At 41.1% G+C, this 12300-nt stretch overlaps 1 protein-coding gene across 10 annotated transcripts in view; it reads left to right on the top strand.

The window, feature by feature from the left end:
- Nucleotides 1-5500: 5500 nt before the first annotated feature.
- Nucleotides 5501-12300, top strand: part of DNM3 (dynamin 3) — a 615582-nt gene continuing 608782 nt past the window's right edge. For 4 of the 10 annotated variants that reach the window (XM_037825338.1, XM_037825336.1, XM_037825340.1 and 1 more), the window contains exon 1: nucleotides 5503-5815. In XM_037825338.1, coding sequence (XP_037681266.1) covers nucleotides 5655-5815 — 161 coding nt within the window. In that variant the 5' untranslated portion in view covers nucleotides 5503-5654. Of the gene's footprint in view, nucleotides 5816-12300 lie in introns of all 10 variants that reach the window. The other 6 variants (XM_037825339.1, XM_037825341.1, XM_037825337.1 and 3 more) reach the window with 3 other exon arrangements.

Here is a 12300-nt window from a genome sequence, read left to right as displayed (position 1 = left end):
TGACTCCTTAGATAGAGAGACACGAAGAACCTGATACCTTGCTAGGAAGGTGACGTGGAAACAAATGCGACAGTTAGAGAGCAGGAGTCGGTATTGATTACTTGGTGCTGACACGGAGCTGCGGTGATCTTGTGATATATTTAGGAAGCTGGTGTGGATGACTATGCTCCCCTCTTCTGCTTTTACACCTTTCCTTAAAGGCATGGGTTGTCTTCCTGTCAACATTTCCTGCCTTCTTTTCCTCTCCAGGTTTTCCTTTGCTATTTGTTTCTTCTAGAATAATCTGAGAAAAGGGTGTTGAGTGTGTCTGTGTGTGTTAGATTTCTTTTGGCTCTCATGTCATTGTAGACCTGATTCTGGAAATGGGAAGTAAAGAAGAGAAGCAATTAGCAAGAGCAGTTCAGAACAATTACTTGACAGTGGTTGGGACTGATTTGAACTAAGTTCTGGAGAATAGAGATCACATCATTGCTACAGTGCACATGAACTTCAAATTTCTATAATGGTTATGCATTCTCTGTTTAATGTTTGGTAGCAAGGTCTGCTCCATCAGAAAGTAAGATACTCGGGGCAAGGACTAGTGCTTCTGAATCTTTTATATTCCAGACAGCCCATAGAAGAGTGCAGGGCAGATTCTTCAAGGCCTGTTTTAGTTTGCTAACGCTGAGGAATGCAAAACACCAGAGATGGATTGGCTTTTATAAAAAGGGGGTTTATTTGGCTTCACAGTTACAGTCTTAAGGCCATAAAGTGTCCAAGGTAACATCAGTAATCGGGTACCTTCACTGGAGGATGGCCAATGGCATCCGGAAAACCTCTGTTAGCTGGGAAGGCACGTGGCTGGCGTCTGCTCCAAAGTTCTGGTTTCAAAAATGGCTTTCTCCCAGGACGTTCCTCTCTAGCAAGCTTGCTCCTCTTCAAAACGTCACTCACAGCTGCACTGAGTTCCTTCTCTTTGAGTAGCTCATTTATATGGCTCCACTGATCAAGGCCCACCCTGAATGGGTGGGGCCATTCCTCCATGGAAATATCCCATCAGTTATCTACAGTTGGGTGGGGCACATCTCTATGCAAACAACCTAATCCAAACGTTCCAACTTAATCCCCACTATTATGTCTGCCCCACAAGATTGCATCAAAGAATATGGCTTTTTCTGGGGGACATAATACATTCAAACTGGCACAAGACCCATCTCGTGTCACCTCTATTCTGAAGCTTTCCCTGACCCTCTATAGACAAAATTGTTATTCCTCTATATCCTTGTCATGTTCCTCACACAAATTCTTGAATACTGTGTAGTAACAATTTGTTTATGTTCTTTCCCCAGTTGACTGTGGTCACTTTAGGTGCTAAGCGCTGTGATAGACCTTGAAAATCACAAATATGGAATCTGACCTCAAGGAGCTTTTCCTTAGTTGTACTAGTTTTCAATTGCTGTTGTAATAAATTACCACAAACTTAGTGGCTTAAAACAACACACATTATTATATATTATTATTTTGTAGGTTACAAGTCTGACACAGGTCTCACTGGGCTAACATTAAGATGTTGGCAGGGCCATATTCCTTTCTGGAGTCTCTAGAGGAGAATCTGTTTCCTCACCTTTTGTAGCTTTTAGAGCCTGCCTGCATCCCTTGGTTTGTGGTCCCCTCTATTCATCTTCAACGCCAACAACGTTGCATCTCCCTGACCATTCCTCCGTAATCACATCTCTCTCTGACACAGCTGGAATAACTTCTCTTCTGCTTATAAGGATCTATGTGATTATAGTGGGCCCATCCAGGTAATCCAGGTTACTCTCTTCATCCCCAGGTCCTTAAACCTAATTATATCTGCAAAGTCCCTGTTGTGGTTTGCTAAAGCTGCCATTATACAAAATACCAGAAATGGATTGGCTTTTATAAAGGGATTTATTAGGTTTCAAATTTACCATTCTAAGGCCATAAACATGTCCAAACTAAGGCATCAACAAGAGGATACCTTCACTGAAGGAGGGCCGATGGCATCCGGAACACCTCTGTCAGCTGGAAACACATATGGCTGGCATCTGCTGGTCCTTTGCTCCTGGGTTGCATTTCAAAATGGTTTTCTTCAAAATGTCTCTGGGCTTCTGTCTCTCTTAGCTTCTCTCAGCTCTCTGCTTGGTTCCCCTGGGGTGTTTCTCTCCAAGCATCTGATAGTCCTCTCTTAGCTTCTCCAGGGCACACTCTGGGCTTCATCTCTTAGCTTAGCATCTCCAAACATCCTTCTGTCTGCATCTTTCATCAACTCCAAGCATCTGTGTCTGTGTTGGCTCTTGGTTTCTCTCCAAAATGTCTCTCTCAGCTTCTCTGAGTGCCTCTCCGTGAGCTCTCTTAAAGGATTCCAGTGAACTAATCATGACCCGCCCTGAATGGGTGGGACAACACCTCCACGGAAATGATCTATTCAAAAGGTCTCACCTATAGTTGGGTGAGTCACATCTCCATGGAAACACTCAATCAAAAGTTTCCATCCAACAACAGTGGATTAAAAGATCATGGCTCTTCTGGGGTCCATAACAGTTTCAAATCAGCACAGCCCCCTTTGCCATGTAACGTATTCACAGGTTCTGGGCATTAGAATGCAGGCATTTTTTGCGGGAATATATTCTCCTTACCATGTTAGTGAAAGAGAGGAAACATGTAAATTGTGACTTAATGCAATGACTTCCAATAATGGAAGTCTATTCTGGGTACATATGTACAGGAAGTGTAGAGGAGGCAGGTTATTCAACAAATGATAGTTATAACTGAGGCACTGGCATCAAGGATGGAGAGGAAGAGACAGGTTCTAGGCAGATGGAATGGGCATGGTTTACAGGCCAAAAGGGTATAGGGAATAAGGGAGAGAAAGGGAGTTAGAATGACTTCCAGATTCTGGTTTGGGACTGGGTGGGCCTATCACTAAGATGAGGATAACACAGGAGCATGCATTTATTAGGATTCTTTTGGTTGCATGTAAAAGAAACTTAAGTAGAATTAGGTTTAACAAAGAGGGGAATTTATTATAAGTTTATGGGGGGGAGTACGATTCATGGAACTCAGGACAGAATTGTAGTTGGGTATCAGAAATGAGCTAAAGCTAGGACACAAATACCTCAGGACTTCTCTTTTCAATCTGATCTTCGCTTTGTATCTTTTAATTTTTCTCTTTCTTTGAAGACCAGCATCTTCCTCACATTCCTTCTATTGGTAAAAAAGTTATAACAATATTCTTGATTTTTATACCTCATTTGTGGTTCAGTCATTCAGACAAGGACCAATTTCTCTCTCAATTCCATATTCCCGGAAAAGGGTTCCGACTAGTGCATCTGGGGCTAGGTGCTGACCCCGAGGCATACATCGTTTAGTTATATTCTACCTTGATGGCCCCCCTGGGTACAACCCTGTGGTGGATGGAGGTGTGATTCTTAGATAAGCTGTGCTAGGCCGATATTCCAATCGAGGTCCACTTCAGAGGAGAAGATACATTCAGTTTTGTCTTTTTCTCCTGCTTTTAAAAAAATGAGATATAGTTTGCATAGTGAAATGTGAAGATTAAAAATGCTTAGGTCGATGAGTTTTGACAAATGTGTATTCACATCCCAATCAAGATATAGAACATTTCCATCACTCCAGAAAGGTCCCTCACGCCTTTTGCAATCAATCTCTATCCCTGGAAGGCAGCCACTTCTATTGCCAAAGAATAGTCTATTCTAGAAATTCATATAAATGGAATCATACATTATGCACTCTTTGCTGGCTTTTTTCATTTTACATAATGTATCTGAGATTTCCATGTTGGTGCTGTAAGGAGGGTAGTTCACTCCATTTTATTGCTGAGAATATTTCACTGTATTCACATACCTGTTAGTTTATTTATCACCTGTTGATGGGCACTTGGGTTGTTTCTAGTTTTTTGATTATTATGAACATACTTATGCAGATATTTTTAGGGTTAGAGGGAAACTTGTAGCATTAAATGCTGAGATTAGAAAAGATGAATTCAGTTTTGAATAAATTGGGTCTGAGGTACTCAGACGTTCAGGTAGTGAAGTCCTGGATGCAGGTGGAATGCAGAGTCTGGAGTGCAGGAGAGAGAAATGCACTAGCAGTTTAGATTTCTGTAGTCCCTAGACTTTGTGTGGAGTTAAAGCTATGGAAAACTCTTCAAGCATGAAGAGCATGAAGCATGAGACAAGAAAATGCCCCTAGATTAAATCATGAAGAGTATTAATATTCGAGGAATTGTCGAGGAAAGAGAAACCCTCTAAGAAGACTAAGAAGTGTATGATAACTTTGTCTCCTTTGCTGTGGTGGTTTGAAGCTGTATGTACCCCAGAAAAACATGTTCTTAAACTTAATCCATTCCAGTGGGTGTGAACCGGTAGTAAGCAGGACTTTTTGATGAGGTTACTACAGTTAAGGTGTGGCCCAGCCAAATCGGGATGGGTCTTAATCCTATTACTGGAGTCCTTTATAAGCAGAATGAAATTCAGACATAGGGATAGAAAGCCACAGGAAGCAAGAAGCTGAAATGCAACATAACTGGAAGAGACTAAGGAGGCCAGGAGAGGCGGCCATGTGCATTCCCATGTGACAGAGGAACCAGGGACCAAGGATCACGGGCAGCCAGCCCCAGACTGCCATAGTCTTCGTCTTGATTTGGACATTTTCTCGTCTTCGAAGCTGTGAGCTAATAAATTCCCATTGTTTAAGTCAAACCATTGCATGGTATTTGCTTGAGCAGCCAAGGAAATTAAACCAATTACCAAGGACAAGACTGGACAAATAGTGGCGTCTCAATCTGCTAAATTTAACAACATGGGTGCAGAGTACCTGGTTATTGACACACTCTATAGAAGGAGATGGTTTGGGAGAAGACATGGCATGAGGAATCTCAAAGGGCAGAATAAGCTTGGTAGATAGAATGGCTGTGTGGGATGGAGGAATGGGGGAAACCCGACCGACTCCACTTTTGCAGGGCTAAGGAGGATGAGTCATTAAAGTTAAACAGGTAGGATCAGACTACGCAGCGACTGAAAAGGATGTCAGGTTGAAGAAATTAAACTCCTTCAGGGCGGTCACCGCAAGAGGACCCATCGTAGGTTCTGGAGCAGGGCGTGACAACATGAAATTTCCTCTTGGGAAGTGTTCTTTGGCAGCAGTGATGGTGGTGGAGGTGCTGCTGATGCTGGTGACAGTGCAGTGTTGTTAGCAGTTGTATTGCTTTGGCTTTGGTAGCTGCTGGAAGGGAACAGTGCTGCTGGCTGATGATGACTTCATGCCAACCCTGTCCAAGTGATGTAACTTTGCTTTTGACCCTCGGCTGCAGACGACAGAGGCCGTGGCATCTCGCCGCAGCTGGGAGGCAGTGCCGTGACCTCGGGCTGGAAACCTTGGGGGAAGAGCAGCCGCCGGGCGGGGCCACGGCAGAGCCAGGCCACGCTCCCGCCCGCCCGCGCAGGCGCGCTGCGGACCGTTAGCTGTCAGGCGCCGAGAGGCGGGCGGGCGGCGGGATCCGACGTCTGAAGACCTGACCGGGCGGACCGAGTACAGCGCGGGGCGGCGGCAGCGAGGGCAGCGCGGTCCCCGCTAGGGTCCCAGTCGCCTCAGCGAGCAAGGACCGGCGGGTGGCCGGCCGCGCAGGCAGGATGGGGAACCGGGAGATGGAAGAGCTGATTCCGCTGGTGAACCGTCTGCAGGACGCCTTCTCGGCGCTGGGGCAGAGCTGCCTGCTGGAGCTGCCTCAGATCGCCGTGGTGGGCGGCCAGAGCGCCGGCAAGAGCTCGGTGCTCGAGAACTTCGTCGGCAGGTGAGCGCCGCGGGCTCAGGGCTGGGGCGCCGGCGGGGGGCTATCCCCCTCCGGGCTGTTGGTACGTGGTAGGGCGACGGGAGTCTGAGGGTGGATCAGGGCTGCGGCGAAATGGGGGGGGGGGAGGGCGCAGAACGGCCGTGTCCGTGTGGCGGGTGGGGTCCTCCCGGCTCCGGGAATCCTCCGTCCTCCCCTCCTCGATTCCCCGCCTGGTGGCCCTCCTGTCTGTTTTTCATCCTGCGATACAAAGCCATTTCCTCCCCTTCCTCCGGTCGGGGAGTCGGGAGAGGTGGTCCGCCGCGGGGACGCCTCTCGCCTCTTCCACCGCTCGGCGCGCGCCTGCCCCGGGCAGCCTGGCTGCGTAGCGCGCCCGAACGCTTCCCAATCCCCCTCTCCTCTCTTTTCCCCGCTCATCATCTCCCCTCCTTTTCCTGCCATCCTCCCCGAGGTTCTCCGTGAGGCTGTGGGGTTTTGTGTACCCCCCCGCGGAGATGCTTTTTCCCTCCCGCCCTGGTTCTCGGCTCCCATCAGCTGTCTACTGTTCGAGACGGTCGTCGCCTGCCCCTCGCCGGGGAGGCGGGGTGCGAGGAGAAAGAAATGGTTTGTTGTGGTGAAGCTTTCTCCAGCGACGCGTCCCCACCATTCCCTTTAGGAAGTCAAAGAATAAAAGGTGGTGTGTTTGAGCGGGCACCTAATCCCAGCTCTAGGCATATGTCAGAGAAACCGAAGCTCAGACTCGGCTGGGGCTGAACGTGGACTTGTGTTGTCCAGGTGCCATGTCATTCCTGCATCATCTCGGAATTAACCAGCATCTTTCTCGCGCTCTCTGTGACCCCTCCCCCAGCATTATCTTCCGTTCCTAAGCTCTTATTTGTCTTGCGAGTCTTTAAGATAGCCTTCCTAATCTAAATAATAGTTATGGGTTTCTTCATGAATCTTAAGAAAAAAACTAAAGAATTAATTTCGAATTCGGAACCAGCTTTTTTTTCCACTAAGCAATTCATCAGGGATTAAGTTGCCTTAAAGGCCTTGCTTGAGGAGTACAGATATTTGCTAAGAAAAGCCCATTTGAAAGCATTATGAAAACTGAAATCTGTTTCCTAGTAGTGAACTAGATAGAAACGTACAGCAGCCGAGAGAGTGGGCTGGGGGCAGAGGGGCACAGATATCCAGGGAATGTAGTTTTACTCTTTTTATTTTGACTAATTAGTGAGTAGTGATTCAGAAGGTTCCAATTCATGTCCCCCCCCCCCCCCCCTTTTTGGTTAGTGTTTGTGTGTAAAATGTAAAGAGAGTTGGATATTCCCACATTTGTTTTGGGAATGTTAGTATTCATAAAGCGCATATTCATTTCTCCCGAGGATGCTCCCTTTGGTGCAAAATACACCCCCCCCCCTTTTTTCCTGTATGAACTAGAAATCTAAGCAACCTAATAAAAATGTAAAATTTGTTGACATTTGGCTGGTATCCTTGAGTAAGTCACCTGATTGTTTCAACTTGGTTTTATCATTTTTTTTGAGTAATGAGAAAAGTGATGGTAAACATTTTGCTATGTCATCTTAGATTTATGATGAAGTGACTGATGAATATGTGATTTCAAACATTTATATGCAACAATTACATACCTAAGGGTGTTACTTTCTTTTTTATTTATTGTAAGTGAAATTGACTAAAGTGGCATCCATAAGAGTGAGGTTTGATGACAATATATTTTTGAGTTTCCAAACTCCAGAGCATTTCATCATGATGCTTACTGGTCATTTAACTACTTTGGTTTTTAAATAAATATGTAAAGATTAAAAATATAAGCACTTGAATGCAATTATCATATTTTTATTCATCTTTCATATATTTACTTTGATAAGCTTATATAGTGCATTCATTGTTTGTGGTGAGAGCTTTTGAATGTAATGTCAATTTCATGCACGTATCTCAGTTCTACTCTAACATATTAAGGTGATATAGTGTGAGTAACCAGGTTGTTCTTTTGGTTGTTGAGGCTGAGATATATTCTGGCAATGGGAGGCAGTTTAAGATTTAATGAATAGAGGCTGAGACTCCATCTGAATATGGGGGTTTGATAGCTGGCTTGGGGTCTAATACCCTTCTTAATGCTATAATAAAATTGCACATATTTCTCCCCACTAGCTATATTTTTTTGAAAGGATAATTTTAAAAAAACAGATATAGAAGAGAAAAATAGTTTAGCTTGAACGTTTTTAATGAAAGAATGCAAAATAGGGACATTATAAATGTTATACAAATCATAGTATTTACCAGATGTGTTAGTGATTTGTTGTATTTAAAAGTTTGCCAGTAATTAAGAACTGTTAGAATGTCAAGTCAAAGAAAATGATGAAAATAGAGGAGAAACCTATTAATAAATATATAAAGCCTTTGTTATGTGTAGAGATGACACCTGCCTAGCAGAGTTTATGTTAGGAGAAAATCTAATTAGAAAGGTCATTTGACTTTAATAAAGGTTTCCGTCATTGAATTATTGAGGAATCTAATTCCTAATTATAAACTAACCTTAGGGGAAAAGGGTTCTTTATTGTGAAGAAAGATTAAGCCTAGGGAGAAAAAAAAAGTACTCATACTCCACTGTAACATTTTAGCTTGTTCTTTTTATTATCTAGGAATTTTACAATAGAGTTAAGATCCTTTCCTTTAAGGATGCAACTTTCCTTTTACATACAGCTCTTTTCATTTTAAGACTGACCTGAAGTGCGGCTATTGAGCGTAGTCATAAAACAAGGGGTCATTGCTTGTGTAAATTAATAGTGTTTGCTCATAAGTTAAGCTTGTTCTCTTGAAAATAATGATGCATTTTCTCCTTAATGTTTAACAATCCACGTTTAGTAGAGTGACCATATCTTTTCCTCTTACATAGTTTGCTTATATTGATTTTTGACACCACTGAATGAATCTGGATGTGAATATATTTACTTCATTGAGCTGCAGCTGTAAAAACTGATCTTTGGGTGACAAGTGTGAGATTGTTATGAATAAATGAGTCATGAATGAATTACTTGTTTGTGATTTTTTTTCTGAAGTGATGCATTTACATATTAATGTGATATAGTGTGAGTAACCAGATTGTTCTTTTGGTTGTTGAGGCTAAGCTATATTCTGGCAATGAGAGGCATCTTAAGGTTTAATGAATAGAAGCTGAGACTCCGTCTGAATATGGGGGTTCAGTAGCTGGCTTGGGGTCTGCCCATTGGTCCAATTTGTGTATTTATGAATTGAATTTATTCAACTACTTTTGTGTCCAATTTTTTTTTTTTTTTTTTTTTTTTTTACTGCAGTGAGGATGATGATAATAGTTAATATTGTTTGAGTCCTTGCTATGTGTCAGGTACTATGCAGGATAGGTGTTTTTACAGGGATAACTTCAATCCTCATAAAAATCCGAAGAGGAAGGACTCTTAGGAGTTCCATTTTACAGGAGAAAATTGAGATTTAGAGAGCTTGAATAACTTGCTCAAGGCTAATTTAATTTAATGTAACACAAGGAGCTAGGATTTAATCTTAGGTGTTTGGGCTCCGTTGCTTATGTTCTAAACACCTGTACCATACTGCCCGTCCATATTGAGGTTTACCGATTCCTTGGATTTAATACTTTTAACTTCGTTCTTTGGTCACACTTAAAAACACTACCTATATAAATAAGAAACTGCTTTATTATAATTTCATACACTTATTTCAATATGTCTACTTTGCCTCATTTTACAGAGGATTTGAGGTGACCCCTTAAGCAGAAGCAGCTTTACTTAAAAGAACATATTTTTCTTGAATGGAGCTCTAAAATGTAATTGAGTTGTTTATTTAAGTTCAGAGTGTGTGTTTAGAGTGCATATAACTTGTTTATAGAGGTGTTAAGTGAAAACTGTACTAGTTGCTAATGTGCAAATGTTTTTAATGATATACTTGCTAGAAACATTTGGTCTTCAATGCTAATTATATAGGCAGAGGATTCCACATTATTTTGCTCTAGCCTAACTGGTAAATAGACTTTCAACTCTGCACAAATAGGTTTTGTGATTAATGGGGATCAAATGGGAGATTTTAAAAAAGTGACTAAGTTGAGGGGAATTCATTTCAATGTGACAATGTTCAAATAATGTGTATTAATGTGCTGTTTCTACGGATGGATATGTTAATTATCAGATTAAGATTGTTGAGGGAAGAACCTTCAAAGTGAGCCATTTGATGCTATTGTTGAATGGACATGACAAGATAATTTAACAAAATCCCAAAGCCATTTACACAGTGTAGATAGACACTAATCAATTCTTAAATCCTTTGACTGATTTCAAGAGTGTTTAAAATTTGAGGTGAGAGTTCTCAAATTGCAAATGAGGTTAGGCATAGAAGCATTCATATTAGTAAAACTTCTTAATTCAAAATGTTTTGTATTGGGGGTAGGACTTTGTTAAAATATCAAAGCATCTGAATTAGTGAATGTTTTTCAAGAGTACAGTTATTAAATAAATGGGTGCTAGCAATGAAAATGTGGTAAATTGTTGAAAATCATGATTCATGGTTTCCAAGTTGTCTTTAAATAAAGTATTAAAAACATGAACTTTTTTTAATCTATCAATGAATTGGTGGAAACTGAAATGCTGAAGATATTTTTGCTGAGTTAATATTGTATAATATACTTTAAGATTTCACAAATTCATAGTTGGAAGAATTTAATTACCACAATCAATGTTATTATTTTTTTTATTAATAATGTCCAAAAAGCAATAAAACCAGGTGAACTGACTGAATAGGATATCTATGTTGTGAAATTTACATATGATTAACAGACTTCAAAAATGATTTAACTTCTTTAAGAACAAAGTTGGGTAAACAGTCATCTAGAACATTGTAGGAGTGGAAACTTAATAGTTAGCTATGTTGGAGGGTAGGCTATTAGATTCTTTATCAAATGGAACATAAATTGAGTAAATTAGGTAGTTTTTGCTAGGTAATACTTCTTGCTAGGGGTAATGAATAGAGCTAAATTATGAAGTTTTATTTATTATATTAATTTAATTTTTAAGAGAGGGCTTCAAGCAGCTAGAAAATAAAAGATGTTTTCTCCCCTTCATCAGGCCCAAGTCAAGAGAGCCCTGAGATAATGTACTGTATAGAATAATCCAATTTAATTTTTTTATATGGCATGGAGTTTTTTTCTACCTCTAAGTTTGCTCTGCAGTTTCTAACTCACTCAGCATTAATTTAAAAAAATCCTATGGATTATGTTATACTAAACACATTTTTATTAAGTGGAGGTAAGAAGTGGGGCAACACTTGTTTAGCCCTTATGGGGTGCCAAGCATGGACTCTGTTAATACACTTTCCAGACCTTCAGTACTTTACCTGTTTTCACATCCCCACGTCAGACTCAGAAAGACAAATCATTTGCCTAAGGTCACATGACTAGTAAGTGGCTAAGCTGGATTTAGCCTCATATGACTCCTACATTGGTACTCTTGAGAAATATGGGCAAGTGAAGTCAATGAGCACATATTTATCAAGCTCTAAGAGTGCTGGGTAAGAATATACAAGGACATATGAATGTATAAAAACTGATACATGTATAAAAAGAGAACTAACAGAATAAGATATGAGACCACAAGTTTCAAATGAGTATATGAAATGATGGCAGTTGGGTATAATGCAAGCTAATTAGGGTGAAAAAAATTCATACTGTGTCAATTTATTCTTAAAAAAGCAACCTGAAAAACCACAACTCTGAAATTGAACTGGGACATAAGTAGAAAGTAGACAATATATGAGTTTCCAGTGTCATTTGACAGCCAGTATCACTGTAGCTCAAGGCTGCATGTACTGGAGTATCTATGGCAAAGCAGGGAGGTAGTGATCTGTCTCAGTGTCTGACTTGACAACAAGGCACTGAATTTAGACTGTCACTTTATCACAAAGAGATACTGTATGTTGGAGAGAGCTTGAGAGAAAAGTACAACGAAGAAAAAGAGGTTGGAGAGATTAAAAATATAGCTGGATGCAGTGAAGACTAATTGAGACTGGGATGGATCAGTACAATAGCTTTATAAGGACCTTTAAAGTGCTAATAATACTTAAGGGATGTAGAGTTCTATTTTCTTTTTTTTGAAGAGTAAGGCATTTAGTGAAAGTAGTGGAATGAATTGAAGACAAAAATTGCAGGGGAAAATGTACTGAAGGCAAACCTGAGAATGGAATGTGTTGTTTAGAAACTAGTGGAGGGGTGGGGGTAGGGGGTTGGTCAGATGTAAGGAGTGGGAGTGGACACTAATTGATTTGCATATTCTTGATTTAAAAAGAAGTTCCAACAAATTAGAAGCTTTATTAACACATTGATAATTTTTTTTTTTTTTTGGTCGTAGGTACTTACCTTTTTCCTTTTTCAGTAGCGAGGACTGGCATTTTACTAGATTGCTAAAAGAAGCTTTTCCCTGGCTTAAATTTTTGCTACCTTCCAGGAGCTA

This window comes from Choloepus didactylus, chromosome 2 (assembly GCF_015220235.1).
Source record: "Choloepus didactylus isolate mChoDid1 chromosome 2, mChoDid1.pri, whole genome shotgun sequence".
NCBI lineage: Eukaryota > Metazoa > Chordata > Mammalia > Pilosa > Megalonychidae > Choloepus > Choloepus didactylus.
This window is presented reverse-complemented; position numbering and strand designations above follow the sequence as displayed.